This window comes from Botryllus schlosseri, chromosome 5, assembly GCF_051294905.1.
Source record: "Botryllus schlosseri isolate E-star chromosome 5, Bs_hap1, whole genome shotgun sequence".
NCBI classification, from domain to species: domain Eukaryota; kingdom Metazoa; phylum Chordata; class Ascidiacea; order Stolidobranchia; family Styelidae; genus Botryllus; species Botryllus schlosseri.
In genome coordinates, this window is record NC_137240.1 from 14,167,341 (window position 1) to 14,195,002 (window position 27,662).

Consider the following 27,662-nt stretch of genomic DNA (forward strand, 5'->3'; position numbering starts at 1 on the left):
TGCCCATTTCTATAATCATGCTCATTTTCTGTTGGGGGAAGGGTACGCAATAATCAAGATATTTCACATGAAAAATTTTTTGAATAAGTTGCATAAATTTCCAAAAGATACTCCTTAATATATGTAATACGAAATAAATTTTGCCCCTTCGAGCTCGGAACCCCCCCCCCCCCGCAACTGGTTGTGCTTGAGGTGCAGCAGTTAGGTTCCTGAGTGTGAGCCACTGTTTATTTTTGGGTGGTTGCATGAACTCATGATTGTCACGTGATAGAATTTCATGAAGTTCGTAACTGAGGTTGCTATGGACCAAACATTGAGAATGACCAAAAATGCTTAGTAGAACAATAGCGAAATGTGGAAAGCTGGTGACCTTTTTCACGGTCTCATTAGCAGCTGCAGTGCGATAATGTAGTTCCAACACTGCCCTTAACACTAGAGTAGTACAGTCATTCTCGAAAGACCCATTTTCTAACCCCTGGCTAGACCTCGGAACTTTCAATTTGAAACTCAACCTACATGGTATTACGAAGAGGATATATTCACTATATGAAAGGACACATAAAACAGTGCAGCAAATCATCTGTCGGCTCAGGAAGGTGGAACTTGCATTGAAAGTTGTTCGTGTTAGGTAATTCCAGCAGGCTTGCGGTATTGCACCGATTGTGAAGCTGCCAAAGGTGATTCCATTGGTATATGTGGCATGATTCGTGTCACTTATGCATATGAGAACGACTGTTGGATGATGTTTTCTTCTGGACTGGTGATCTGCGACTCCTTCCTGTTTGACTTCGATCGGAATCAGTGATTGCTGGATTACCTGGTAAGCATATTTTTAGCTTTATGTGCCAGTCACGATAAACTGTAAGCCTAATCACCATGGCGATCGAAGGCTCTGAGAAAAGGATGATCGGTGCTTGTCGTGGGTTGCTCCAAGAATTCCCGGGACGGTGGTCCTATACCGCTGTCATCCAGACGCAAATATCCGTCCAGAAGAGAGCTGAACCCAGTAATGCCTGCAAACGTGCGAGAGTGGTTTCAGATGTGTTTTTTTGATTTACTATTGGCAATGTAACGAATACAGGTGTAGGCCTATATATATCACCTTCTATAGCTATATTGATTTGTTTAACTAGAGCTCAAGATTGGCATATTGTGAATGAAGCTAATGCTATTTAGGATACAACGTCATAACACAAGCATCCGTTTTATGTGTCGTGGTATTTGGCGGAGTCGTCAGATTATATATTTTCATTCGCTCAAGACACACGCACAGTTTTTCAGAATGTGGCTCGATAGAAGTGATATTAGTGTCCTGCGTTCTCATATCTCTGATTTTGATTAGTGTTCAAGCCGATGAAAAATGTTCGTAATTCCCAACCGTACCTAGCGAAGGCATGATTTTCATAGTATATAGATGAGAAAATGTGAATCGAGGGAAACAACGCATGACGCTATCTATTCGGGGGCCAGCTTCCACGCAATGCGCAATTTTAGAAAATTGACCGACCTCCCATAGCAGCATAAGCCGGTTCGTTCCGTGCAACCGGATGTCCTCGGTCAAATCTTTCCTCTTTAGTTTCTATGAGAGTATGGTGCGAAGCAACAACTTCACCGCAGCCACAGTTGAACGATGTCCTGAACGCCCTACAGTTACACGCTACATGAAATGAATGCAAATTCGGCTCGCTGTTCGCAAGGGTCACATTTAGAAGCACCAGACCTGGTCTAGAGCACTCGTGATTAGCAGCAGGAGAGTGATCATCCACAGTATGCTTGCAATGACAGCGCAGAGGTTGCGATCCGTTCAAGGGGATATAGTTATATGAGGAACAGTTACATTTCTTAACAAAGAGGAATACGCAGATAACCATAAAAATATTAGAGACTTATTGATTGATGGATTCTTACTTTGCAAGGTATCGTTAATGGTCTGGCAGCTGTCTTTATGTCAATATCAGTCTTGTGTTCGCGATATCTGTAGAGGGGCAAGCAAAATATCAGTCATGGTCCAAGCCATTTGGTGAATATATTCCAACTGTTGACACTTTGTGTAATTATTGAAAAGAAAGTTGCACCAGTCAAATTTGACCATGACATAAATCTTGGAAATTTATATTTCTAATTGTAATTGAGTACATTGACATTGTTACTCCCACTGACTAGTTTGACCACCTCTAGCCCTAATTCCGTCACTGGCATGGAGTACTGTGGCACTTGGGCATTGGGCATTGAATTTTTCTTAGTATTGCTACTTCTACAAAACCTCTACACTAAAGTATTACTTTTATTGCCCTTTGTTAATAATTCAATTGTGTCTGCAGTTAAGTCTGCAATAAACCGATGTGCTTAAAAATCACTTGAATTGGCAACAGAAGGAAAAATAAGACCATGGTGCTAATTGTAAAACATACTCAACACAAATATAATATGTGTGATTGTACAAGGTGTGACTTTGAATGACAAACTGAACATACCTGTGTTGGCAAAAGCACTTTGTTTCGGGCCCGATAAGTTTACAATCCATTCCCTTGCTGTTGGTCCATGAAACGTACACCCTTGACGACGAAAAAACAATATGATATATACAGGAGAAAAAGCTTCTTTCCGGTTAAAACATTATTATGTCAATCACTATTTCAGTATCAGATTATTAATATTTTCATCATTTCAAAACACCACAAAACTGCGATACAATGAAAAAATAGGAAGGTGTGGAAATGACTTGGAGTACCGTAGTCTTAGAGATCAGACACTCACCTTGGCCTAGTCGAAGTAGAGAAGAGGCATGCACACTGAATGACAAGTAAAGCATTGAATATAAAAGGCAAGCGACAAAATGAGGTGGCGGAAGGCGAGATCGATGTTAGGTCGTGGATCGGTAATCCTTCATGTGATATTCCAATCACTAGAAGTTGTATAGCAGAACTATCTCTTAGCCTGCTATCCATCTTCAATGCTTACCTGTTCTCCTGTCTTTTTGATGCAATATTCTTCTTGTACTCTTCATATTGATCTGGAGTGAACAATACTCCATTGTCATCATCGCCCACAATTCTGTATAAAAAATTAAGAGTTAACAGTCCGCGGATTGCAGTTACAATATAATCGTTTGAGTTTTTAATATATAAGATGACTGACGGGCATGATACGGTATAGTGATCAGTGGGGCGATTTTTTTTTACATGTCAAAATTAGGTCAAAATTGTCGTGTTGAGTCAAAAAATGTCAAAATTGTTTACAAAGTCAAAATTCTTTTGTAACCTGCATTTTGTTTGTATCGCAGATTTTGCACTGTCGGTGAACTTACCGTTTGACATTTTACAGGTTGTAGCCAACTTTATAGGCCTACCTTTGTAGACGGCCCATTGTCTACTCGTTGTGAATCATAAACATTCAAATGAAACAAATAGGTTGATATGGTGTTATGCTTAACGACCGCAATATCCTAACTGAAGCAAGACTGCGTGGGCATTAGGGCTCTTCAAAAATGACTTTTTTTCTCAAATCGCACTGGCTACTTGATAAAATTGTTAGGCTACCTAATTTAAGCCTGCACACCAAATTTGGTTCAATTCCAACCTGTAGCCGCATTGCTACAGGAGAAGAAAGTTTCTATATATTATATAAAAATAAATAACAAAAAATTTGAAAAATTTTCTGTTCATCCCATGAAAGTGTTAGGTTGTCTATAGAAACGATGTTCACCAAATTTGGTTCAATTCCAAACAGTGGAAGCGGAGTTATTGCCGTCGAAAAATTTGGATTTGAAGAAAATAGTATTGACGGTACTATAATAAATGATAGTTAAAGAATTGGTCACCATAAATACTATTTTATTCATAATCCAAATTTTTCGACGGCAATAAATCCGCTTCCACCGGTTGAAATTGAACCAAATTTGGTGAACATCGTTTCTATAGACAACCTAACACTTAAATGGGGTGAACAGAAAATTTTCAAATTTTTTGTTATATGGAAACTTCTCATGTAGCAATGCGGCTACTGGTTGAAATTGAACCACATTTGGTGTGTAGGCTTGAATTAGGTAACCTAACAATTTTATCAAGTAGCCAGTACGAATTGAGAAAAAAAGTCAATTTTTGAAGAGCCCTAGTGGGCCTTGCATGGTTGTTATCAATCAAGCAGGTTTAATAAAATTTTCATCGTTTCAAAACATCACAAGACTGTGATACAATGAAAAAAAAGGAAGGTGTCGAAACAACTTGGAGTAGCCTTTAAGATCAGACACCCACCTTAGCCTAGGGCCTAGGCGAAGTAAAGAAGAGGCATGCACTGAATGAAAAGTAATGCAGAGAATATAAGACGCAAGCGACAAAATGAGATGGCATGTGGCGGAGGTCGATGTTAGGTCGTGGTCCGGTAATCCTGAAGACTGGCTAGTTATATCAAGAAGCGCATTATGAAAAATTGTGATGTCAGTGTTTTCAGTCAGCAACTGCTACTGTTGAACGTTCTTTCTCCATTCTTAGCAAGCTACTTAGTAAGGACAGACACTTTCTACCCAAGAATGTAGGAAAGTATCTTTCGTTGTACTACAACAAATTTCAATTATTTCTACCATAATACGTGATGTAACTACTGGTACTGGAAGTCTTCATAAGGCCAGATTTTGTTAAAATAAAGTTTTTTCATGTGAAAATTTGTCAGTTTTTGAGTCAAAGTTTTTTCATGCCAAACTACTTCGTAGGACAGACAGTTCGAACCAGAAATGAAGATAAGTAGTACCGGTACAATTCTAAGATTTTGTGGGAAAAACAAGTTAAATAAGGTCAAAAAATATCTAAATTTTGATAAATGTCTAAATTTTGATTTTTAAGGTCGAAATCTTCTGTTTTTAGGTAAAAAAATGGCCCTAGTGATCAGTATCAATACAAATGTTGAAAATGAAAATATTGCCGTTCCGTACCCGACATGCTTGTTTAAATACTCCCGCAGAGGGTAAAGTTAGAAAACAAGGCAATCGGCGTTAATTCACTGATGTAAACCATACCTTCTGTACTCTAGGTATGCATCTACAGATGATTGAGCAGATCCGTCCAACTTCAAGTGCACACCTGGCTCCATTTTAAAGACAAAGTTTGCATAAACGGACTCGCACAAAGTTCAGGAAGAGCTTACAAAATCACCACTGGTAACCAAACGATAACAAATGTGCTGTGTTCAGTCACGTGTGTCGAAATGTATACCGTAGTGTACAAGACGAGCATAGCATTTTACAACGTAGCTGGCATGGCGACTCAGTGATGGTATAGATTACTAACCTACGTAGGTTAGTAATATATAGTGATGGCGACTTAATCTGTGACCTCATGGTTAGCAGCGCCTTATATAGTGACGAGGCAACGCAATGCAAAGATGCTACGTTGTAAATTGCAATGGCACAAGTGTAGGACTCGCTTCTGTTGAAATGGTCGTCAGATTACATGTTCATCTGCCCAAGATATACCAAATGGACAATGCGAAGTATTGAACAGATAGGAAGATGTCGAACGACCATTTGCTGTCTCTGCGGGTAGATTTTGCTTACTTGCACAACTTGAAGTAGTTATGATTTGATTTGACATAATATTATTATTATTATGACATATATCGGTTTCTGCCAACATGAGGCGGTCCTTTTGGGTGAAGGTTCTCCTCGCCGCCGCCTGTTCGCAGAGTCGCATGTTAACCGAAACGTCATTGTCAACATCTTGGTGTGTCCCAACGCGGTAATGGCGGACGCCAAAATGCCTATCTCTGTAAATTATGCGTTTTATTGTTGGACGAGTGTAGTGACCTGATTCGAGGAAAGTGTATAGGTAGACGAAGACGAAACTGCTTGACAGCTTTAGGTTTTCATTAACTGAAATTCGGCTACAATCAATTTCACGGAACTAAGGCATGCACTCTACAACACAGATATTAGCAACTGAGGTACGAAACGAATGAACAGAGCGAAGTAAACTAATTACAGCAGGGGTGGTATGGCGGATTGGTGTACTGCACCCTCTGGACGTCGGATCATTATCAATCATTTGCTGATCATTGTGCGCAACCCTGTCTGGATTCCGACTATTAAAGAAAGCCTTCGTTCGATGCTCCCGCCTTTCTATCTGACGATCGACTGACGATGGATCAACAACGCTGTTTATTTTATCCGATGTTTTATCGTTAGTCCATTGATGTTTTCTGTTGTACAATAAAGTGGAGGCCAACGTGTTCGCCGACTCTCAGTTGCGGATCCTAGAGTAGGGTTAGAAATTCCTCCCGGACGCAGATTTTTCAGTGAAATTCCGGACGTGTGGCAACCCTACTAAAGGGAACGCGACGTAGTCTATACTTGGATAGTGGCCATCCTGCGGCCGTAGAAGGGAATTTGTGCGGCCGTGAAGTAGTGAATACGTAATTCAATTAGTATGTGTTGACGGCCGTCGACATGCAAATTCGAATTTACGAATTGACTCCCGAATTTTTGAGAGATTTCACGGATCATTCACAATTATGCAAATTCGATGTCGTAGAGATATGTCCCAGGCAGGGTTGTGGCGCCTCACATTTACGAGACAAAATTGCGTTCCATGGCAGGAGTGATTGCAACTGGATTGCTAGTCCGCTAATGTTGCTCACTTTTGAAAGTGAATCGGGAAATCCCCCTGACAGTTGCTAGGATGATTCATTTTGTGTGCATATATGCCTCTTATTAGCCTACTACATGCTGTATGCAGTGTAATTGCCCAAGGTGGGTGTCTGATTAAAAGCCTCCTCCAGCTCGTTTTGGCACCCTTCTATCTTTTTCAATGTATCACAATCTTGTGGTGTATTGATTTGATGATGAAAAATTTTAATGAAATGACGATGATGATGAAAATTTTACCGAAAATAGAAGGGGATTCCCTGAAATTCGTTGGAAAATTGCCCGGACAAAATTCATCCGAATACCACATGTGCACAATAAATGAATGAAAAATATGCGACCAATATTCTATTTTTCGTGTCACATCCCACGGTCAAACCTCAGCCGCCGCGCCGCGGCGCGACACTGCGACCTGCCGCCACTCCAAGCGAAGCAAAACAAAGTAGTGATGAATAACAAAGTCGACACATTAGGTGAAGCGTGACCCAAGTCAATTTCTCTCTTGTCCCCACTGACCACGTCCTTCGAGAACACGCTGACAAGACGATACTTGATACACATAATAATTTTCAGTAATACACGTAGCATTCACCAGTCCAAATTACGATAGAAAATGCGCAAATATTCAACACTGTGGCTTGACCAGACTGCGGACATGAATGGCGGAGTGAGTACTCCATAAACCTAGATGGTAATAAGTGTCTCACCTCTATGTTTGTCTTTAAAAATTCGCCAGATATGCTTGGCACATTTGCAATCACAATGCGCAACATTCACGCACAATGAAAGCGTCTGCAGCAATGATGAATGCTGTGCAGAGTCAGACTTTCACGCATGAGTTGCAAAATTACGACGTCGGTAACGCCACGTAGTACAGTGCGGAAATCGGAGATGTCTCAATGAAGTGTGCAATTTAAACGGCAAAGGAAGTCTATTGTGCTAAAAAAGGTGATTGTTGCTCATAAATTATTAATCATCGCATTCAATACAAGTTGTGGTAGTGGTATATTTTTCATTAAAACGTGTTGACGAGTCATATCAATTGATATGCAGCCCAGTTTGCAGTATAGTAAAACGTGAAAATCGTAAAGATTTTGTATTGACCATTTACATTGGTTTTAGGTAAGCTGACGCACTGCATCCATCGTGGCCAAGAAGCCTGGCTAAGTCTACCTAATTTCCACCTGGTATCGGACAACGAAAATGAATGTGTTTCGATTGACTGGTGATATTTCACATCTTGTTGCTATCCTGATTTTACTTGCAAAGATATGGAAAAGTAGATCATGCGCTGGTAAGTTTGTCATTAGATTATGCTAATGATGCTATGTACCGTAAATTTATCTTCTGGAAAACTGGCTAGATAGGATCGTTGTGCAGAAAAAGGTGTTAACCATATTATGAAAGCTGTCAATGATCAATAGGGTTAGGTTTGATCCTATCCTATTTGAAAACGTAATGGTAAATATTGCATATTGGCAATATCCATGCTATTTACACCGGCAAGTGTTTTTGATTGATATAAATAACCATTTCTCCTAAATATATGGCTTGCAGACAACTGAGACAAGTGAATCATGTTGTTTATAAATACATACGTTTTGTACTGTACGTTTTCATCTCGTACGTTTTCAACTCCTTCATGCCAGTCCCGACTGCTATACGAACAAGAGTTATCTAAAGAGCCATGCTTTTAGTATATTACTCTTGACTATAACCGTTTCGAATTAAAAAATCTATTCTGTTACGTAGCCTATGTAACTAAATACGAAATCTCCCTGGCGTGCATGCATTTCATTACTATTTGATTAAAGGCGATTTTCAACACCAGATTTAATCAGGTCTGGGTAAAAACAAAATAGGAATTGGATAAACCATACATAAAATATTTCATTAGTCGCAAATTTTTCATATTTCTAGGCATCTCGGGAAAAAGCCAGATACTATTTGCATTAGTCTTTGCAACGAGATACCTGGATCTTTTCACCAACTTCATCTCACCTTACAATTCCGTCATGAAGGTAATGTGCTAGTTTTGCGGTGACATGACAATTGACTTTGGGTGGAGGCTAAAACCTGGATTATGCACCAATCCATCAGATTTCCCTAATCTCACTTACCCAATATTCAAGTCTAGCCTACTGGTGCAACGGTCTCATCTACTGCATCTGTGAACTATGTATCACATCAAGTTGAAACCTTCACATGAATATCATACATATCGTTATCAACCACAGTAGAAAAGCAATGCGAACATCTTCAGTTCTTGAAATCAACTGAGGTAATATGGTAATCACTAGGGCCATTTTTATATGACCTTAAAAAATCCATAATATGACTTTATTTTTCGGAAAATATGACTTTATATGACTTTATGTGAAAATTGTGTATTTTTACATGCGAACCACGTCACTCAGGGAACTAAAGAGTAAAACATACGCAACATAACACATCCATTTTTATTGGAAGCCACTGTTGTAGTACAGTTTCATGTAGTGCGGAATGTTAGAGTCATTGAAGTTACGATTTGGACGTAAAATGACTTCAGTAAGGAAAATGAGCGCTCCACAGACGCTGATGTGGGTTGACACTTCTGCAGTTTTGCATAAAGCGATGGTGAAATGTCTCGTCTTTGTAGCTCCATAATTTTTTTCACATCGTTTTTGTCTAATTGCTTCTTAATGTAATTTTTGAGCTCAAGGGGATCTTTTCCGAAATCAAGGGCATTTAGATCAACATAGGCGTGTACGTAGGCTATAACTTTCCATTACAACATCATATCAGGTTGACGGTGTACGTAGGCTATAATTTTCCATTTTCAGTATTAAGTTTGAAATATTGTTATAGTTGAGGAAAATTGGATGAATAGTCAACTTTGGATCGTTGACTGAATTTTTGATGCTCTTAACAATAACTTCACCTTCCTACCTTCCTACATCTCGGCATAATATTGAGCAGCATTGGATCAGCTACCCCAACGAGTAACTGCCTTAGTTTCTTAGTGCTTGATTGCTTCACCGCTTAAATTGGTAGTTTTATTTAAACTATACTAAAATATGACTCTATAACTTTTAATGGCCTATCCAGCAAAATATGACTTTATATGACTTTATAACTTTCTTAATACACCCCCTATGGATGCGGTTTTTGCGTTAAAATTGATTTCACGACTTACTGATGCATAGAAAAAAATATGACTTTAATGACTTTAAATGGCCCTAGTAGTCACACGAATGAACAAAATCAGCAAAGGCAATCAATGATGTAATCAATTTTATTGCATGACTGTTCCACGACATGGATATGAGTTATCAAGTACCAATAACTCGTTGGATGCAGTAAATGCGGTCAAAGTAATTTTTCCCGCCAATATTGGCAGAGCAGTAAAATACCCACAACATGAATGTATGTATATACCGTAAATAGATATATATATTGTACCTACCTAATGACAATGGTGGGCAGTGAATTTGCCAAAGACAAAATTACCTACTGCTGATGCAATATCAAAGCGCCATAGACAATTCACTTTGCCTGCCAATATTGGCGCATATACTGATCACATAAGACTTATAGCAATTCAAAAGGGTTGCTTGGCCTGCATCCTCTGCTGTACTATGATGCGTGCAATTGCTTCAATTTTCGATATATAATTGTGATGAAAATATCCACCCGGCTAAGAAACGCTCCCGGAATCCAGTTAACCAGGCAGAATGGTATCATCCACATCTTGTCTCAACATTGCCCTGAACACCGTACTTGCAAACAACGGAATTCGCAAAAAATGTGAAGATACAATACAATTTGAATACACTTACTAACTGCTAAAACAGTAACTCCAATGACGAAATAAGTGGGCATATGGCTATGGCCCCTTTGTTCTAGTTGTAGTCTGGTGTTAACTCTGCTTATATGTTGTGAGGAATACAAGAGATTCAACTGTTGACACGGACATTAGAATTTGGTTCATAATTATTATTCAAGATTCTCGTTTCTCTGAAGGGGGGAGGGGGAATTTTGAGTCAGAAGTGATATAGCTGTGCCACTACCCACTATATATATATTTGTATTATATTTTTGTATAACTATTATATTCTTCATGTGACCAGCATTAACGGTTTCGTTCTGAAACCACAACACCGCTGTCGGATGGTTTTAATGTGACCCGTGGACTTGACATTTGCTACCTTGTGGGAAGTATTTCTTACTACAAGATTTACGCATTTGTTAGAAATGTGCTAGAAGTGCAAGCATTTTTCAATCTACTCAAAATTGCTTCCCTGGGTCGCATGTTTAACGCCCCTGGTCTAGTCCCTGTACAGGCCATGAATCCAGAATTTATTTTTTTGCCATTTTGACCTCGACCAATACCAGAATCCTGGAGTCTGGTGTCCTGACAATTTCTATTTGAGTGATATGTTGGTCACCGTCTTCCCTGCTGTTTTAGATTATCTATATCTTGGGCGCGTTTTCGACGGTCTACTTGATCTATGTGAAATTCAAAGCTACATATGATGGCAATCATGACACATTCCGAGTCGAGTTTCTTATCGTTCCCGTTGGCGGACTGGCATTTCTGGTGAACCATGAATTTTCTGCACTCGAAGTAAGTAGGCCTAGCCACTGAAATTAGCACGTCGTTGACCATTATAAATTAATGTTGCTTTAGATTCTGTGGACATTCAGCATTTATTTGGAGTCTGTAGCAATCCTTCCTCAGCTTTTTATGATAACCAAGACTGGCGAAGCGGAATCAATCACAACACATTATCTATTTGCACTCGGTAAGCTTGTTTGAAGTGAGACTTTTTATCAAGTGTTTCTTACAGTGCTGATGTTCACTCGGCTGTGACACTCAACCTAATGTCTTCAACTTGAATTTATTTTGGAGACAAAATGTTCTCGGATCAACTGTCTCAGTATCTAATGCAAATGCCAGCCATCTGCACTAGGAGATTAGAACCTGAAAATTTGAACTTGAACCATTATGTGATTTTTTTCAGGGATGTACCGTGCTTTGTACTTGTTCAATTGGATTTGGCGTTACTACTTCGAGGGATTCTTTGACCTGATCGCAATTGTAGCGGGAGTTGTCCAGACGATCCTGTACTGCGATTTCTTCTACCTCTATGTCACCAAGGGTGAGTGGGTTGCGCAGTGATTCTTTTGCTTTGTTGGATATCACATTACTTTTTTTATTTGTCAGTAATACAAGGCAAGAAGTTGAGCCTACCCGCATAGGACGGAAGTATGTGAACTTTGTGACGGAACAGCAGAGACGATACGGAGCTTGCGAAGCTATAGTTGTGATCAACGGGCCCATTCTATCAGAGCCTGACTGCTTTTACAGATGCAAAATTGTTTTGTCTGCCTGGTTTAACTAAGAGCATTTTGTCTAATATATTATTTAGCTGCATTCATGTTGTATGGTTTGGCCGTGTCATGTCAGGCGTTGTACACTTGATAGCCAGTCGGAGGCGTCTACTTTCGAAATACGAGTATCCCCGCTTCTAGCGCAGAATGTGTCAACGGGCACTTTGAAAAGAATACTAAAAGAAGCATAATACGGGCATATAATTATTGACCGGTTGCGATGACGTTACCAGCAAAAGCAAGTGGAAGTGAGAGTATTCTAAAAAACATGTCTGCCCAAGTATGTAGTGCATAACTTACTGGGTACCAGGGTTGTAACCACAAGGCTCCGAGTAACAAGTCAATCTCACTTTCATAGTCTTGACTCGAGAAAAGTCGAGTTAATTTTCAATTCACCACCGAGTCAAGTCAGTGAGCAGAGCGTCGAGTCCGAGTCATTGTATAATTTGTGTTGACAGTTCAGTTTCCAGTTAAAGTCTTGTTGAACTCACTTTTTATAATTCTAGTGATATCGAATGGTCCGCATTTATAATATACTAATTTTCCTCACCTTTATCAGTTTCTGGTCGCATGTTCAAGTACCAGTACCAATAGTGTGGTTACTTTACTATTCCAAATTACAGGGAAATGTCGGTCCTGGCCATCTGAGTGTCGAGTCATATCACTTAGTTCCAGTCATGCGCAATGACATGAGTCCAAGTCGAGAAATCAGAAAATCGTGACTCGAGTCTTGACAACCCTGTACCCAATGGGTACATTGCAAAGTTAGAATTAAATCGTTACTGGCCAGCTCTGCATGCGTCCCGACGTATGTTGGAGCCTGTGTTCTGTGGGACGATTATTGGAACTCATTGTGGGTCATGCAGCTGAGCCGGACAAGTTAAGCTCATTATCAGATTTGATGCAAAACGCGGAGTTTTAATCGGTGGCCTGGAAACCCGCATGCTCAAGGGTCACACCACACACTAAACGGCACACAATTCCATAATTAAGAGTTAGAAGTCAGAATGCGATATGAATCCTTGCTTAAAGCATAGGGGTTATTCCGCTCATGCTCAAGACAAATCTGAAACAATTATCTGAAGGACGTTGATAGTGTTAAATGGTTACTCCGAACAAGGTCAACCGTGCATAGAACAACTTACTGATGAAATCCAAGAGCAAAGATGACATACTTATGACAGATTGTTTTATACATCTTCTGTACAAAGAACTTCAAGACTGGCGTGCAGATTTTGTAGTGAACGCAAAACTGGGTACCATGCCAAAGAACGTAAACCAGCGGTTCTCAACCGGGGGTCCGCGAAGCAATTTCAGGGGGTCCGCGAGACCACTAAATTTTTTAAATGGTTGATAACGTAATTTTTATTTTATTTTTTAATTTGAGAAAGCATGAGGCAATTTCACACCACAACTGCTTAAACCTCATGACTCATATCATCATAATAATCGTCTGACATGAACTATCGCAGTGTGAACATTCATTTTCATTGCCAATTTTCCAATAACCTGCTGATACAAACATATTGCTGTTTAGAGACGTTTTGTTGGGGTTTGTTGAAAAAACAAAAATATGGAGATAGTAACGTCAATCAGGGTGACTTCGTAATGTCTTCTCGATTTGAAGTTGTCGGTCTCATCAAATTAGTGAACAGTCGTTTGAAATAAAAATTTCCGAAGTATTTCCCTAATTTGTCCCAATGCAGGGATTGAAACCTCGCCCCGAAATCCATCTTATCCTGTGATATACATAACCACTATTTGAACAGCTTCTTCGAGGTACAGAACTTCAATACACAATTGAATCGTATATTCATATTGAAATGAACCCGAATATTTTCGGCTGACTCTCGTCATAAATCGGACGATGATATACCTGCTCTTAAAGCTCGGCTATCATATTTGGCGCATTCTTGTTGCGGATGCCCTATCGACAAAGCTGATTTTTTGATGAACAAGGAGTGTTTCGTTGCTATGAAAGCATTACGCTCCAACCCTGAAATTTATATCACCAGTTATATTGGTATGCAGCCTTGTCTTGCTAATGTTCAATTGTTCATGGTCGAAAATGTTTGCTCGTAAATATATATGTAAACCCGCAGAGAACAAGTCGTTTCATGACAGTCTTTCTCAGGACGGAAAACTTGGTTCCATTCGTTGGCGCATAAAATTTGTCAATAATATTAAATTAGGATTTCACTTTGACGGTAGAAACTCTCTGCTTGCCGATCAAAATGCGGATTCGGCCCGCGGTCCGTATGTTGCCCGTCTCTGCGCTAGATGCTGGACGTGATATGTTCATAAAATATATGTTTCTTCATTTTGGTGCCGTAAATGTTGCGATCACACCAAAAGTATCGTCGGAAGCGTTGTGCGTTAATACTGCATTGGCCTCCATCTATCTTTGCGGAAATGGTTTTGGGAACTCCTCGTTCGTATCAAAACGAAGACGCGGATTTTCAAGACTCGACCACGTACTTCAAGAAATACAGCAGCAAAATTTCTACATAAATATTATGATGTCATTTTCAAGTAATCATGATTTTGCTGTTCATCACTAGCCAACAGTTCATATTTGCACAAGACAGATGAAGGTTGCGCCATAATAGAGCTAAAATTGAACTAAAACTTGAGGGGGTCCGCCAGGGTCCGTGACGGTCAAAAGGGGTCCGCGAAGCCAAAAAGGTTGAGAACCACTGACGTAGACAATAACGGGTGTAGCGCACTGTTGAGTTTTATTGAACAATTTCACTGAGAATAAGTGCCAACATTTCAGCGACTTCTATATCAACGATACTTCATTAATAGGATAAAACATTCAATCAACAAATCGTTACTTCAATAGTACGACAATACATGCGGAACACAATGCGACCGCCACCTTTTGCCGGGAATTAAGTAATAAAATATATTCGGATACATATTGCACTACACTAATAAATACTCACTACAATCGATCAACTCGAGTAATTACAGAGAACAGCTGAAGAACGCCCACAATTAAAATTCGGTCGAGCTAAGGACAATCAAAGCGAAATATGAAACAATGGCGTATTTGCATGAATAGAACAAAAGTTTTGACGTAGGATTCAACAGTGAAAAAAATTTAAACAATCGTATAGTACTATCAAATGCACTTGGAACAATATTATTGCAGTTACATGTACCAATCATTGCCGGGTAACCTGAAACACGCGATGAAATCACCGATTATGCAGTTCGACTCTGCCGAGCCTATGTTTATCGCATCCCACCCATCGTTTACGAGTCCGAAGGCATCGCGGTTCACTGGATTCTCTCTTTCCTCGCGTCGCTTATGACGCCCCATACGTCAAATACGAAAACCTCGGGAAATCCAAAATCCCCGAGTTGGGTCAGCAGCTTTTCGTTGAACTCTGTTGTATTCGAGCATTCCTTACCGGCTTCGAATATGGTCGTAGCTGCGAGGAAAACCATAATGGCGGTTTTGAAACAGCAGCTTACTCATAATAATATTATAATATATTGATAACATAATACTAACACATATAATAACTTACATAATTCTGTATCCCGAATCCCCATGAAGCTTTCTAGGCAGTCGTCAATTCTGTTCACTGCCTTATCTTCTTGCTCGGTAGGCTGCGTATCAAGAAAAGAGATCAGCAAGTGCGATCCGTTGGAATATTGACCCGTAAGTCGTGGGTTCGAGCCACGGCCGTGTCAGACCAGACCTGATTAGTAATACTCGTGTCCATGACTTCCAAGCTCGGCACTCAGCATTACCAGGATAGCATGAAGGGGTAGTGCAAGACTTAGATGCCTTACAAGGCTATTTCTGCACCTTACTTGTCCAGCGGCATATGCACATCATGCACTCGTGGTATGGATATGCACAGATCATTCCTATTCCTATAGTCCAGGGACGGGCAAACATACGGCCCGCGGGCCAGACGAGATTTTGAGTGGCCCACAGACAGTTTCCGGTCGTATACATGATGTGGCCCACAGCAGTAGTCTGCCGAATACCCCTCTATACTTGCATACTTAGTCCCATTATATTCTCAAGTTTTCTGTTTTCTTTGTGTTGTGCGTTCAATTGTCACTGAAATAATCCAAGTTTCTGTTTGGGTCTATACATACATTTGTGAGATAAATTTTTCGACCTGGATAATTAACAAGTCAAAGCTGCATTTTAATCCAATTGATGTTCACATGCAGTCTTTACTAATCGTTTCTACGTCCAGCATGCGGCCGGAGTTCAAAGAACTTGTTGACTACTTTGATCGACCACAGATGGCTCATTGACTTAAACAGCTATTGAAGTAAATTACGTTGAAAATTGATTGAACACGGTTTTCGGTCTCCACAAATCGCTTAAAGTTTACGTTAAATAGCATATATTCCCGTTATAACTGGATAAATACGCGATTAATGTATCGATTCTGGAATCCGGCCCGCCAAGTGTTTCATTTTCCCAGGTCAGGCCTGCCCACTGGAGAAGTTGCCCGCCCCTGCTATAGTCCTATATTAATCAAGTCCAGCGTATCAAATGCAACCTTCACATTCGGGAAGGTGTGAATACCGAACTGCACCAACTTTGAGTACTGGTCTTCAGAGGCAATTCAATGAAATAGTATCAAAGTCCAACTAGAGTATTCAATTTCACAATCGGCAAGCTGTTTCAATTTTACACACTTTTGTCAGAGGTGGTCAATAACGAAGTACCGTACTTTTTACTTTTTCTGCACTACCCACACAAGTGACTGATTCTGGACTACTTCCAAATCTGCTTCATAATTCTCTTAGGCATGATCTAGGCTTCTAGACTTTATACACATTTCTAAAAGTAGTAGTAGTTGTGAGGTAAGTTTGTGGCACTTTTACAAGCCCCGAGAATCGCGTGAAACACTCGCTTTATCAAGGGACACCGACACATGCAGCGTTCATCTTTGTCGCTTCCTTTTATGTTACCCTTTCTTAAATCCACTGAGCATGCCTCTTATTCACATGCTGTAGATTGGGGTGGGTCTCTGATTAAAAGACCACTTGAAGTTGCTTCGGCACCCGCCTATCTTTTCATTACATCGCCATCTTGTGGTGTATTGATTTGATGAAAATTTTAAAAAATGTTGATGCTGTTGATGGAACTGAATATACTTCAAAGATTGCTACTATTTTGCTTTAGTCGCAAAGACACATCTTACAATTTCTAATGTAGTTACATGGGTACTGATCAGACCTTTCATTTTCCACTCCCACTTGAAGTAGTTTTGACACGTCCTCGATAATTCAGTAGAAATTCAAGGCATAACTTGTACGCGAGTAGCAACCATCAATATTTTGACCATCCTGGCTGCTTTTTTATTCAAGGATACAGCACTTCAAGTAAGAATATTACACAGTTCAAACAGAGAGATGTCCGGAAGTTTTATCAGAATTCACAAGGTGATATGTCTAGGTCCGTTATCGGGTAAGAACTTTAACTACAACTGCTTGGAGATACAATCCCGCCAAGGCAGACGATCTGATTCCAATCACACCATAGTGCACAGAATTCAACTTTCCATACCAATTTGGAATAGATGAAATGGAAAACCTTGTCATGGCCTTATCTTAAGTGCCGGTTGTAGTGTCAATTTAAACAAAATCTCTTTAAATGGGACTATAAACAGAAACATGGTAGCCTATTACATCCCTCTGTACTAAAATTACGTTCAGATAACTGTTGGACTTCTCTATAGGACATACAACTAAATGTCAAAAATGATAACGTAAGGGAAGCAATTTAATACAATTGCAGTACTATTACCAAATAATCGGTGACCGAATCCCATAACAATCATTGACCTTACATGAAAATTTAGTGTAATGTAAGACCAATCATTGATTACTGCTCGCTGCGTGACAAACATCAAGTGACAAAGTCTTTTAACTAGACACGCGTGTTCCTGTGCCAACAATGGGAAAAATTTTCCAAATGCTAACTCACAATACTTTCGACGGTGGCCGGTCCTTGAGAGCGTAATCTCAAAGTGGCTTTTCCGGAGCCAATGTTTTGATTGCTGGGTGCAGATGGCACAGCTTTTCTTTGAGCTATCATATCTAAAAGTTTAATCATAGAATCAAACCAGGACACAATAAAATAGTAAGCAGATCAACGTGTGTCTTCAATTGATGTTTTAACAAAGTCGTGCCCAGCACAGTCTGCCATTACGGCATTCAAAGTAGCCTACTACGGCAATGGAAGTGGTTGACAGATGTACCAGCGCTTGACAGATGGATTGGATAGGCTTGAGCGGATCGGATTTTAAACACAAAGGCTAGGCCTACTGAAAGTTCTTTTTGAAAAGAAATACTGCAGATGTCTTGAACATATTGCCGAAAACTTCCTTACAAATTCAGCTGATTTCAATAGTACACGCTAGCATATCTTAACATCATACGGAAAGAGTAGCCTAATCTACGCGATTTGGGATATATAAGATCAGAATCGCACCAAACAATAACTGCATATTAAAGCGCCTTCAGGGATACAGAGCTTAAGCTTTTCGATCGACTCTCGACAGTAGTGAGCGTAGGTAATACGGCGAATCATTTCCAATTTTGATTCCCAATGACATTCACAAGTTAAGTTATTGTTACATGTGAAAGTAATACATAATTGATAGCAGAAGACCCCATCAATTATACTGCAAGATTTTTAATGGAGGTCACAAAAACCAGTGCGTACTGCTCCAAAACTGCCAATGACAATATCCATCCCATACTGTTTTTGATCATAAAAAGTGTAGTGCAAGTAGCATGTCGCAAACCCAAATCCTAAATCGAGTCCGCTAAAAAATACAGTTTCGGTACTCTACTCACCAAAGGCTTTTTGCGGCTCCACTAGAGTCATGGTGAACGTGGTCCCGATCGGAATCTCCTTCAACTTTTTCGCGACCTCAAAATGCCTCGACCCCACGAGACGAAGATCGTCTATCGCTTCGATGTGATCTCCTACAAATACGATTTTGCTGTTGTCCACTATCGATCCCTCCTGCAATCACAGAAAGTGTGAAGGCAACAACAACAGCCATCATGCAACATACAATTTTTTATTAATGCTGCAAACTCAAAAGGAAGAAAAATGAACATGTATCCAATAACACTGCACAGTAGCCTACTCTTTTTTGTGTACCGGTACTAAAGTCTACAAATAACTTAATATAGATCGATTAACCACTGCAAATGACACAAAACACAGAAAAAAAATCATCATCTAATTATTTAGCATGTAAGACGAGGAGTTTTGATTAGAGACAGCTTAGTAACGTAATTTTCAATCGAGTTTTTGAGATGAGGCAGTGAAGGTAAGGCAGTCATGTGACACCAAAAAGTGTGAAAATCATGCCACAACAGTCACCACATGACAAAATGCGGCTTCCACAAGCGCTTGATCCTTCAAGGTGCTGTTATAGCGCATGTGCATCACAGCTAACTAGCGAAACAAGTTTCTCATAATCCGCACTCATTGACAACATTTAGTTAATACACATTAACAGGTCACAAAATCCACAATCAATAACCCTAGTCTCCACTTCACAAATATAGGGTGTGACGCGTTGCTACATTATGCAGTAAGAGGGTTATCACGCCATTGAGGACAGGCATATTTGCAATTTCATGTTTGCGAACACATACGATTTGGTGCTAATCTCTATGGCTTGAAACGAAACTAGAACAGCTCTGGAGAATATTGCTCTTGGTATCATTAAATCATGCATGCAGTTCATAATAAATAACGACCGCAAATCACAACATTATTTGGTTTATTAAAATGCGTGCAGTCTACGAAGAGATCTTATTAATTAAATATGGTTGCTAGGATATAAACAAGTTTTCTACCAATAAGTTGCCTGGTAATTTACAACTCAAATCATGACCAAGTAGCGAAATGATATCAAATTAATCGGGGCCGGTTGGAGTAATGCAATCAGACAGATTCCACGACTACTCTGCCTGCTCATATGGCTTTACTTTGCTACAGAGATCCTGGTAGCCAGTGCAATCCTGTCATTAATTATTTATTTCAAAGGATTATATATAATAAGGCAACAAAGCAACGGCAACATCAAAGTAAAATATATGACATCGTCACCCTTCATACGACTTTAGCCTGAAATCGTTTTAGGAACTTCAGCCATGTAGGCAAATTGCAGATATGCCACAATAATGCTAATGAACCAAGGTGCAGAAACCTGCATCATGATGACAATCTGTAAGATCTCAGATATAGGTACATAACATAAGGTACATTTTGGTGATCCGACAAAGTTTTTTTAGTAAATACACAACTGAAATCTTACTTTCATTCTCTTAACAAAAGCATATCCAGCCCCGTTATCCGTTATTGTCAATCCCAGCGAGGTTGCGTCTTTAGTTAACCGCACAGTTTTTCTTTCTCCTGAAATCAAGACAGGAGCTTGCAAACAGTAATCATCAACCACATTTTCTCACAACCGACCTTTGACGTGGGCAAATATGAAATCCTCCAGACCTATTTGACCGCCCAGCAGCCTGCCCATGTCGCATTTGTGAGTGTTCAACGTACAGAATAATATCTAAAACGGGACGAGTGGTGACTCTGTTTCAAAAATATAACACAAAAAAGCAACTCTCTTACGTCTTCAGCGGGAACCGACAGAGCAGTGGCGATTTTCTGATAAAGTTCTCTCACATTTCCAAAACCTTCAATTTTGGCCGTTGGACTTCCGTGGGCTAACTATAAGCAATAGAGGATTGAATCATTCAAACATAATATAGGGGTTGTTTTGTTCCAAGTTTTTGTGATAGAAGAATCACGATGCTTCAACACAATTGAGAGAGAGAGAATTTATTCGGTTCCATGAACATTGAAAATACATAGATACTTGACAAAGCAAAGTCTATATAATTCAATTCAGAACCAGGCTGTAGCGAAGGGATCGGGAGATCATCGAGTCAGCTACAGCCTGAAAGGATGGTTGTAATATGAAACTTAAAACAAAATATAACACGTTCACAAAGCAAAATATAGCAAGTTCTCAATGTATCAAAACTGATGAAAACTAAGTTGGAACATTCACAGTAGGTAACCTAAAGAATGGTCAAGATAACACTTTGGCACTTGGTTACAGGAACACAAACTAGGCACAGAGATTCTGATGAACGAATGAAACATCTGAATAAAGATACATATGGAGACGTTTATCTTTAATATGGGGCGGAATGGAGTTCCATATACGAGGGCCTTGGAAACTGATTGGGATGCTCTCGGAGTAAGAATAGATTCATAGAGGAGCCTCGGGTATTGTGTGAATGGTGACTGGTGAGATGAGTGAAAGAGTCTAGGAAGATTTCTGGTAGGCACTCATTGTAGTAGCCGTGCATGAGCTTACCTATTCATACGAGTGGATATCTTCAACTTTTAAGATGTTCAAGCGACCATATAAAGGATTTACACTATCTCTGCGATTGGCGAGACAAGTCAATTTGATTGCTTTATTCTGCAGGCTTTTAATCCGATTCAAGTAGGTATTTGGCTTTGGCTGAACCCCACAATACGACACCATAAGTCAGGTGTGAGTGGAAGAGTGTGTGATATACTGTTAGTCGTCTGGAAAGTGGCAATAGGAAACGGACTTTTCTTGAGATTCCTATGGCTTTTGATATGCAAATTGAGTTAATGTGATCTCCCCAGGATAGCTTATTATCTATAATTATGCCGAGATAGGATAGAGACGTCTGGAAGGTACGTTTTTCATTATTGAGCTTCAATCCTATGTCTTTTGCAGTACCTTTTCCAAAGAACATACAGTGTGTTTTTGAAGTATTGATTGTTAGTCTATTACTACACATCGAAGATACATTGATATGGTAACAGAGTCCAGTCATAACGCAAATACATGATATTTCATGAATTACAAGTCTTTTCAGGAGCATTACAGACATTACGGCACTGATAACTAGAATTCTTCAAGGCGACACTGGATTAAGTAAAAAAGATACTGATAACACCGCCTCACACGGTCAAGTGGTTTTGAATACAGCTTTTCATCAAACGCAATTACCGACGTGAATTGCTTTGTAGTGATCAATTATCGTCTATTCAGAATCAGACTGCCAGCTGTTTGGCTATCGCCAAGACTGGAAACTGTTGAAACACGAGCCAAGCATCTACTTCTAATACTAACGCCCACCAAGTTTATAATCAACTCAATGCAAAATGAAAGGACTGTAAACAATTCTACGAAATTTTTTGATTCATTGTTTTTCATCGTTCTTATTTTAGTTAGACATAAAATTACTTAGGAAGTCAGAGATGCTCCCATAGATTTAGAATTAGCCTATACCAGACATGGGGTGATTACTTCATGAATGTAATCGATTGCGATTACGATTACTTCAGAATCACGCGATTACGATTACGATTACAGCAAAATCAGGAAGTAGTCGATTACGATTACGATTACATTGGAAAAGTAATCACGATTTCTCACGATTACATTTGTTTTGCTTCTTAGTACTATAATCTCAAAAGATATATTGGAAGACAATACAAGGATTACGATGAAAAGGCTTAATGAGATATCAACTCTCTTCATACATCATGCGTAATTTGCTTATTACGTCATAATATACGAATTGCCCAACTTTATTGGGGTGATTTATCGCACCCAGCGATTTGCATTATTGCCAGGTCTTTACCTGCCGCACCCCAAATTCCTTAATAGGGTGGGGAGCGTGCTCGAAGGGGACTCAAAAGTATTTCGTAAACCAATATAAATTATAGAGTATTTTCGAGAATTTAATTAATTCTTGAAAATGTTCTTCGTGCTTCGTGATTCATATGTCTCTAGTACAGGGGTCACCAAAGCGAACCAAATGAGTCGCCCGCGGTCGCTGTAGCAAATATTCAAATGAAAGATTTGAAAGTTGAAGCTGGTTTCATATGAGCAGCAGTTGAACATGGGTCGGCCGACCCCAAGGAATATACGAACGCAGTCGATCGGGGCATTGCTCGTCTTTGCCCACGCGGTGGCTCAACGGGAATCTATAGTTAATATTCCCGAGTCTACACGCGGAGATTAGCGCTTTGGCGCGCACTGCAGCAACGCAACTGAGTCCGGAGGAGCTGGTGTGAGTCCCGGCGAGTGAGCGTTTTTTGTTCTTGGTAAGGGGCGGAAACCCGGCCCAGTGCTCTGATTGTCTTACATTAAGTGAATAGATCCAACTGAGCACGGATAAACGGCGGGAGTGAGTGGTAACCCGTCGGTCGTTGCAATAATCAGTACACACTACACAAGAAGTAGTTTTTTGTTTCAAAACGGTTGGTGACCCCTGCTCCAGTAGATAGCTGGGTTTGAAATGCATACCTCTCCCCCTCAAGAAAAAACATGCATAGGATATTTTATGGGAACAGGCATTTCGGAGCAGGTCATTACCGCATCACGATCCCACAACACACCCAAAGACATATGCAGTTTCAGCCTACACGCAACTCCACGGGATGCGATACCAAAGAAATACCTTGGCCGAAACTTGGGGTATTCGTCCATTGTCAATAGCCGCGCTGGGTGGGCGTGACTGTTAATAGTCCTGTCCTTCCGATCTGAGCCCACAATACAAATGCCACCAGGCGCATCCACATAGGAATAAAGCCATGACAATTTGTGTGTGCGTCTCGCGAAAGATATTCTTTTAGTTTGCTACGTTTGGGCGAGTACAATATCTTTTGATTAATCAACAGACTGGAGGTCACGAATTAACAACCTACAATAAAGTAATTATAACAACATACCAGATGCTATAATTATGAATTACGTGGCCCAGCTCTACAGGTAAATCTGACACTCGGGGCTGAGAGAGGTTAAAAATGAATAGTAATCTGATGCAATGACCAATATTATTGACGAAATTCACTTTTGAAAATTGACCAACGGTCGGACTGGGGGACGAATTGCTGTTGGTTCTGATTCTAGCCACAATCCACGCTAAGATGTCAGGCTTTATAAGCGGATGGTTATGGCGGCAGGTCCAAATGCTGAGTAACGAAGTAGTTATATGAGAATATGATATAGTGAACATAAAAATTCTGCCTTCAACTTAATACAGATACTGCGAACTGCTGTTACGAGAAACGGCCAAGCACGGCTCGGTTATGATATATATCAGCAGCTGTTTATTTGTAATGCTTCGTTGTGGAAACTGCAATGTTTTATTCGACGAGTACAAAATTCCGAATTTTTGTCAGGTGTACGTGCGTACGTATAGGCCTACTGCTCGCCAAGCTGCAACGTTGAAACTGAGTTTAACTAAGCACAACCAAACATCCATACATAAGTTACTATTTGAAACTATAGGCATAGTGGTCATCAATATCCTGCTGCGAGGTAGGGGCTTCTGTAGTGTCTTGATAACCTGATATACAGTATACACCACCGGGGGTGTTCTTACAATCATACTATACAATGTCCATCGCATGCCTGTTTAGTGTTTACTATGTGTGGATACTTCTTACGCAATGACGAGCGGAGCTAATACTTCTGACGTAACAATGAGTAGTGGCGTTTGAAAATCAGATGTTTGTGCTATCGCTAACGTGGTATATTATCTCATTCTTGTTCACGAATATTCAGTTTTTGTCATAGTCCTTGTACAAACAAAAAGTAATCGTTCTTTCACAAAGAAATCGATTAGATATGGGAAGTAGTCGATTACGATTACGATTACTTCGGATTTTTTTCGAATGTAATCGATTGCGATTACGATTACTTCAAAATGCTGTAATCGTCGTAATCGATTACGATTACTAATCGCGATTACCCCATGTCTGGCCTATACCATAAATCCGCGACTTTTCAAATGTTCTCGTCTTTAAATAATACCACTGCCACGCCACTAAACTTTAACCAGAGTGATGCACGTCTTCTGTTGGCATTAATCTGTCAACGCTAGATAAAATTGCACACTGAAGTAGGCCTATCATGAGATTTATTTTATAACGCTGATGATATAACAAAGTGAATCAAAACATAAGAACTCATGTGCCAACAGTTAACAGTTCAGGGGGATATCAGTAAAAAATAATGAAAACTCGAAAAAATGAAAAAAATGAGCGGGTAGAATGGGTCAATTGTCAACAAAGAATGGACGGAGTATACTTTAAATACCAAATCTTATATGCAGAAGTTGTCAATAACAATAAACTATATTTATCAAAATGATTGCTTTTAGGTTACCTCACTCTACTTGAAGAGTTTTGAGGCTGAGCAACCTTTTATATTTTGGATTAGTCAAGTAGAAAGTACAGTCTCGATAGATTTGAATCACTTATACAATGACCAAGAACGACAAACAACTGGGCCATAGTTGGTGTCTCTAAATAACAGAATAACATTTCAAAAATTACCACTTGGCCAACACATATTTGTGGTGCCGATATAGTCATTCCGTGAGACAGATTATCTTTCAGAGGCCAGCATCATATTAAAACTACTTGAAAAAATGTCGTAATATAGGGTTACCGGTACCGTATTTTGGAGTCGCGAAAGGAGGGCACTTTTACCAAGTCCTAAAAGTTAGTTGACCAAAACTGAAAACAGCTGATTTTGAACTATTTACTGGAAATCTTGTTTGCCGACTAAAAAAACGGTCATCACTTTGATTCGACTCCCAAATGACCCGTTTCAATGTGTGCATTACCTATTTGACGTCATTTATGCCGATTTTCAGTTCACCCTGTCCATTACCCTAGCTGTAAAGGACAAATTGTCAAAAAGGGGACATTTTCAATTTCCTGAAAAGGAGGACGCATGGTAGCCCTATCGTATTATGCTTCTAGATCTACTTCAAGTACAGTTTTGGCAAGTATTCATAGGCATAGACTGAGGAAAAACCTTCGACTTGGGCATTGTGACGTCATATGTCGTCACTTCAACATCTGGTCATCTGAACAAAATGCATATAAGACCACAATAGAGTAAATACATAAAAAGACTTCGCACTGATGATATTCGTTGCAGTGGAATTTACCTGTGTGTGGAACACGAGTTTTTGCTCAGGCTTGGCTTGGATTTCGGCGTAGTCATTCGGCTGTGCTGTTGGCGCTTTCGTCTCTGGAGTAGCAGCTTGTTTCTTCTTTTTTCGTCCGAATATACTCGAAAACATGATCGTCGTTTCAGAACGTAATTACAAACGCTAATATTTATAACTTCGGTGTCTTGGTTACAAGCAAGCTTTATAAACCTTACGAAACGGACTACGACCAAGACCAAGCCGCTTGCCGCGAGTGATCTCCCAGTGTTTATATAGCCCACAGCACACCCCAGTGACTCATTCTACTTCTAAAGTTCTCAGTCAATTAACCTATAGATAACTAACCTACGGAGGTTAGTTATCTATAATTAACCGCTAGAATAGGGCAGTGATCAATGATGGAATCGTGCTTCCAGGGAATGAAATCCCCCTGTCTACAGCAACATAACACTCATTTTGATAATTCAGAATTTTTATACCGCGTGATGCCCGAGAAAATACATGATAGTGTAGCTGCACATAATACACCTACAAACTATATCCAAGCGATCGTGACTCACAAATGTATTACGCTTATTCCTGACGCGTTACCGTTCGAATATTAACATTCTGATACATTCGTACCGCTCTGACTTGCACGCTCAAAAGGTGCCAGTCAGAGAGCATGTTCATATTATTGTTGTTGTGATTACAGATTGAGTGTAACTGTACTTGTCTGGCGTTCTCAGTATCGAAATGAGAGTTACGTAGTTAGTTAACTACTCAGTAGGAAACGAGTTCCTACATTGGTGACCCCGAACTACCTGGAAGACTCCAGAAGACCGCAAGTGTTGTGCACAGCCAGGATTATACGGACGCTTTCCAACATGGATACCGCCGCTATGCAAGGATTGACCGACGCACTGAAGAAACTCGTCATCCCTTCGTCAGCTAATGCGGTAAGCGTTAAACTTCCGTCACTCTGGACTGACAACCCTACTTTGTGGTTCGCTAGAGCTGAAGCTCAGTTCGAGGCTGCAAGCATCACTCGAGATGATACGAAATTTAACCATGTGGTTTCGGTGTTGGATAACGCCACTGCTAGCGAAATTTCCTCTCTGCTTACTGAACCGCCAGCAACAGAAAAGTACCCTGCTATCAAAAGCGCGCTAATCAAAGTATATGGCAAGCCACAAGAAGTTAAGGACTCTGAACTTCTTAACATAGCCGGCTTAGGAGACAGAAAGCCGTCTGGTTTGTTGAGACACATGCGTGCGCTAGGTGGCAGTCAAGAGACATTACTGCGAGCGTTCTGGTTGGCCCAGCTACCTGCTGCAGTGCGAACAGCGCTGGCCACATCCGCAGAAACAGATGTTGAGAAACTGGCCGAAGTTGCGGATAGAGTGTTTTTCGCAACTCAGACAGTCAACGTGAGCGCCCTACGCCATGACGCGCAGGATATCGCCCCACAGGCAGAAGTAGACAGCGCAACCGGAGTTTTCATTTGTCACTACCACAAAACTTTCGGTATGAAGGCTACGAACTGCAAACAAGGGTGCACATTTGCCCAGTTGGTGTCTAAGCAGAAAAGTGAATCTTCGGCACCGCACACGGTGCGCTACGCCCGTCGCAGAAAGAC

At 40.1% G+C, this 27,662-nt stretch overlaps 3 protein-coding genes and 1 long non-coding RNA gene across 4 annotated transcripts; 1 reads left to right on the forward strand and 3 right to left on the reverse strand.

Annotated features, from left to right (window-relative positions):
* Positions 1 to 513: 513 nt before the first annotated feature.
* On the reverse strand, positions 514 to 5,172 carry LOC145439140 (protein FAM221A-like). The gene is made up of 8 exons (XM_080316622.1): positions 5,012 to 5,172; positions 2,962 to 3,054; positions 2,475 to 2,555; positions 1,909 to 1,975; positions 1,721 to 1,841; positions 1,508 to 1,657; positions 876 to 1,013; positions 514 to 817 (listed from the first exon to the last, which is right to left on the reverse strand). Exons 1-8 carry the CDS (start codon positions 5,083 to 5,085, stop codon positions 711 to 713), a joined length of 831 nt encoding a protein of 276 aa, XP_080172748.1. The 5' UTR covers positions 5,086 to 5,172; the 3' UTR covers positions 514 to 710.
* Positions 5,173 to 7,435: 2,263 nt separating this feature from the next.
* On the forward strand, positions 7,436 to 12,050 carry LOC145439142 (ER lumen protein-retaining receptor 2). The gene is made up of 7 exons (XM_080316624.1): positions 7,436 to 7,582; positions 7,757 to 7,928; positions 8,555 to 8,655; positions 11,082 to 11,240; positions 11,304 to 11,418; positions 11,638 to 11,775; positions 11,841 to 12,050. The coding sequence occupies exons 2-7, from the start codon at positions 7,838 to 7,840 to the stop codon at positions 11,873 to 11,875; spliced, it is 639 nt and encodes a 212-aa protein (XP_080172750.1). The 5' UTR covers positions 7,436 to 7,582; positions 7,757 to 7,837; the 3' UTR covers positions 11,876 to 12,050.
* Positions 11,112 to 13,287, reverse strand: LOC145439152 (uncharacterized). Its single transcript, XR_013915104.1, has 2 exons — positions 12,545 to 13,287; positions 11,112 to 12,115 (listed from the first exon to the last, which is right to left on the reverse strand). It is a non-coding gene; the product is annotated as an uncharacterized LOC145439152 (long non-coding RNA).
* Positions 13,288 to 14,725: 1,438 nt separating this feature from the next.
* LOC145439139 (PDZ domain-containing protein GIPC1-like) lies at positions 14,726 to 26,364 on the reverse strand. The gene is made up of 8 exons (XM_080316621.1): positions 26,042 to 26,364; positions 20,652 to 20,750; positions 20,493 to 20,589; positions 20,335 to 20,432; positions 18,854 to 19,025; positions 17,979 to 18,091; positions 15,547 to 15,628; positions 14,726 to 15,447 (listed from the first exon to the last, which is right to left on the reverse strand). Exons 1-8 carry the CDS (start codon positions 26,174 to 26,176, stop codon positions 15,293 to 15,295), a joined length of 951 nt encoding a protein of 316 aa, XP_080172747.1. The 5' UTR covers positions 26,177 to 26,364; the 3' UTR covers positions 14,726 to 15,292.
* Between the last annotated feature and the right edge of the window lie 1,298 nt (positions 26,365 to 27,662).

What these genes read in the sequence shown, in the direction of transcription:
- LOC145439140 (XM_080316622.1), bottom strand. Translation starts at nt 5,085, where the DNA reads ATGGAGCCAGGTGTGCACTTGAAGTTGGACGGATCTGCTCAATCATCT. An exon ending in TCACGAGTGCTCTAGACCAG is followed by an intron (nt 1,658 to 1,720) that starts GTCTGGTGCTTC and finishes CATTTCATGTAG; the next exon opens with CGTGTAACTGTAGGGCGTTC. An exon ending in GGCTTATGCTGCTATGGGAG is followed by an intron (nt 1,014 to 1,507) that starts GTCGGTCAATTT and finishes GCACGTTTGCAG; the next exon opens with GCATTACTGGGTTCAGCTCT.
- LOC145439142 (XM_080316624.1), top strand. Translation starts at nt 7,838, where the DNA reads ATGAATGTGTTTCGATTGACTGGTGATATTTCACATCTTGTTGCTATC. An exon ending in GAAAAGTAGATCATGCGCTG is followed by an intron (nt 7,929 to 8,554) that starts GTAAGTTTGTCA and finishes TCATATTTCTAG; the next exon opens with GCATCTCGGGAAAAAGCCAG. An exon ending in ATGAATTTTCTGCACTCGAA is followed by an intron (nt 11,241 to 11,303) that starts GTAAGTAGGCCT and finishes ATGTTGCTTTAG; the next exon opens with ATTCTGTGGACATTCAGCAT.
- LOC145439139 (XM_080316621.1), bottom strand. Translation starts at nt 26,176, where the DNA reads ATGTTTTCGAGTATATTCGGACGAAAAAAGAAGAAACAAGCTGCTACT. An exon ending in AACTCGTGTTCCACACACAG is followed by an intron (nt 20,751 to 26,041) that starts GTAAATTCCACT and finishes TATTGCTTATAG; the next exon opens with TTAGCCCACGGAAGTCCAAC. An exon ending in CGGCCACCGTCGAAAGTATT is followed by an intron (nt 15,629 to 17,978) that starts GTGAGTTAGCAT and finishes CTTGATACGCAG; the next exon opens with CCTACCGAGCAAGAAGATAA.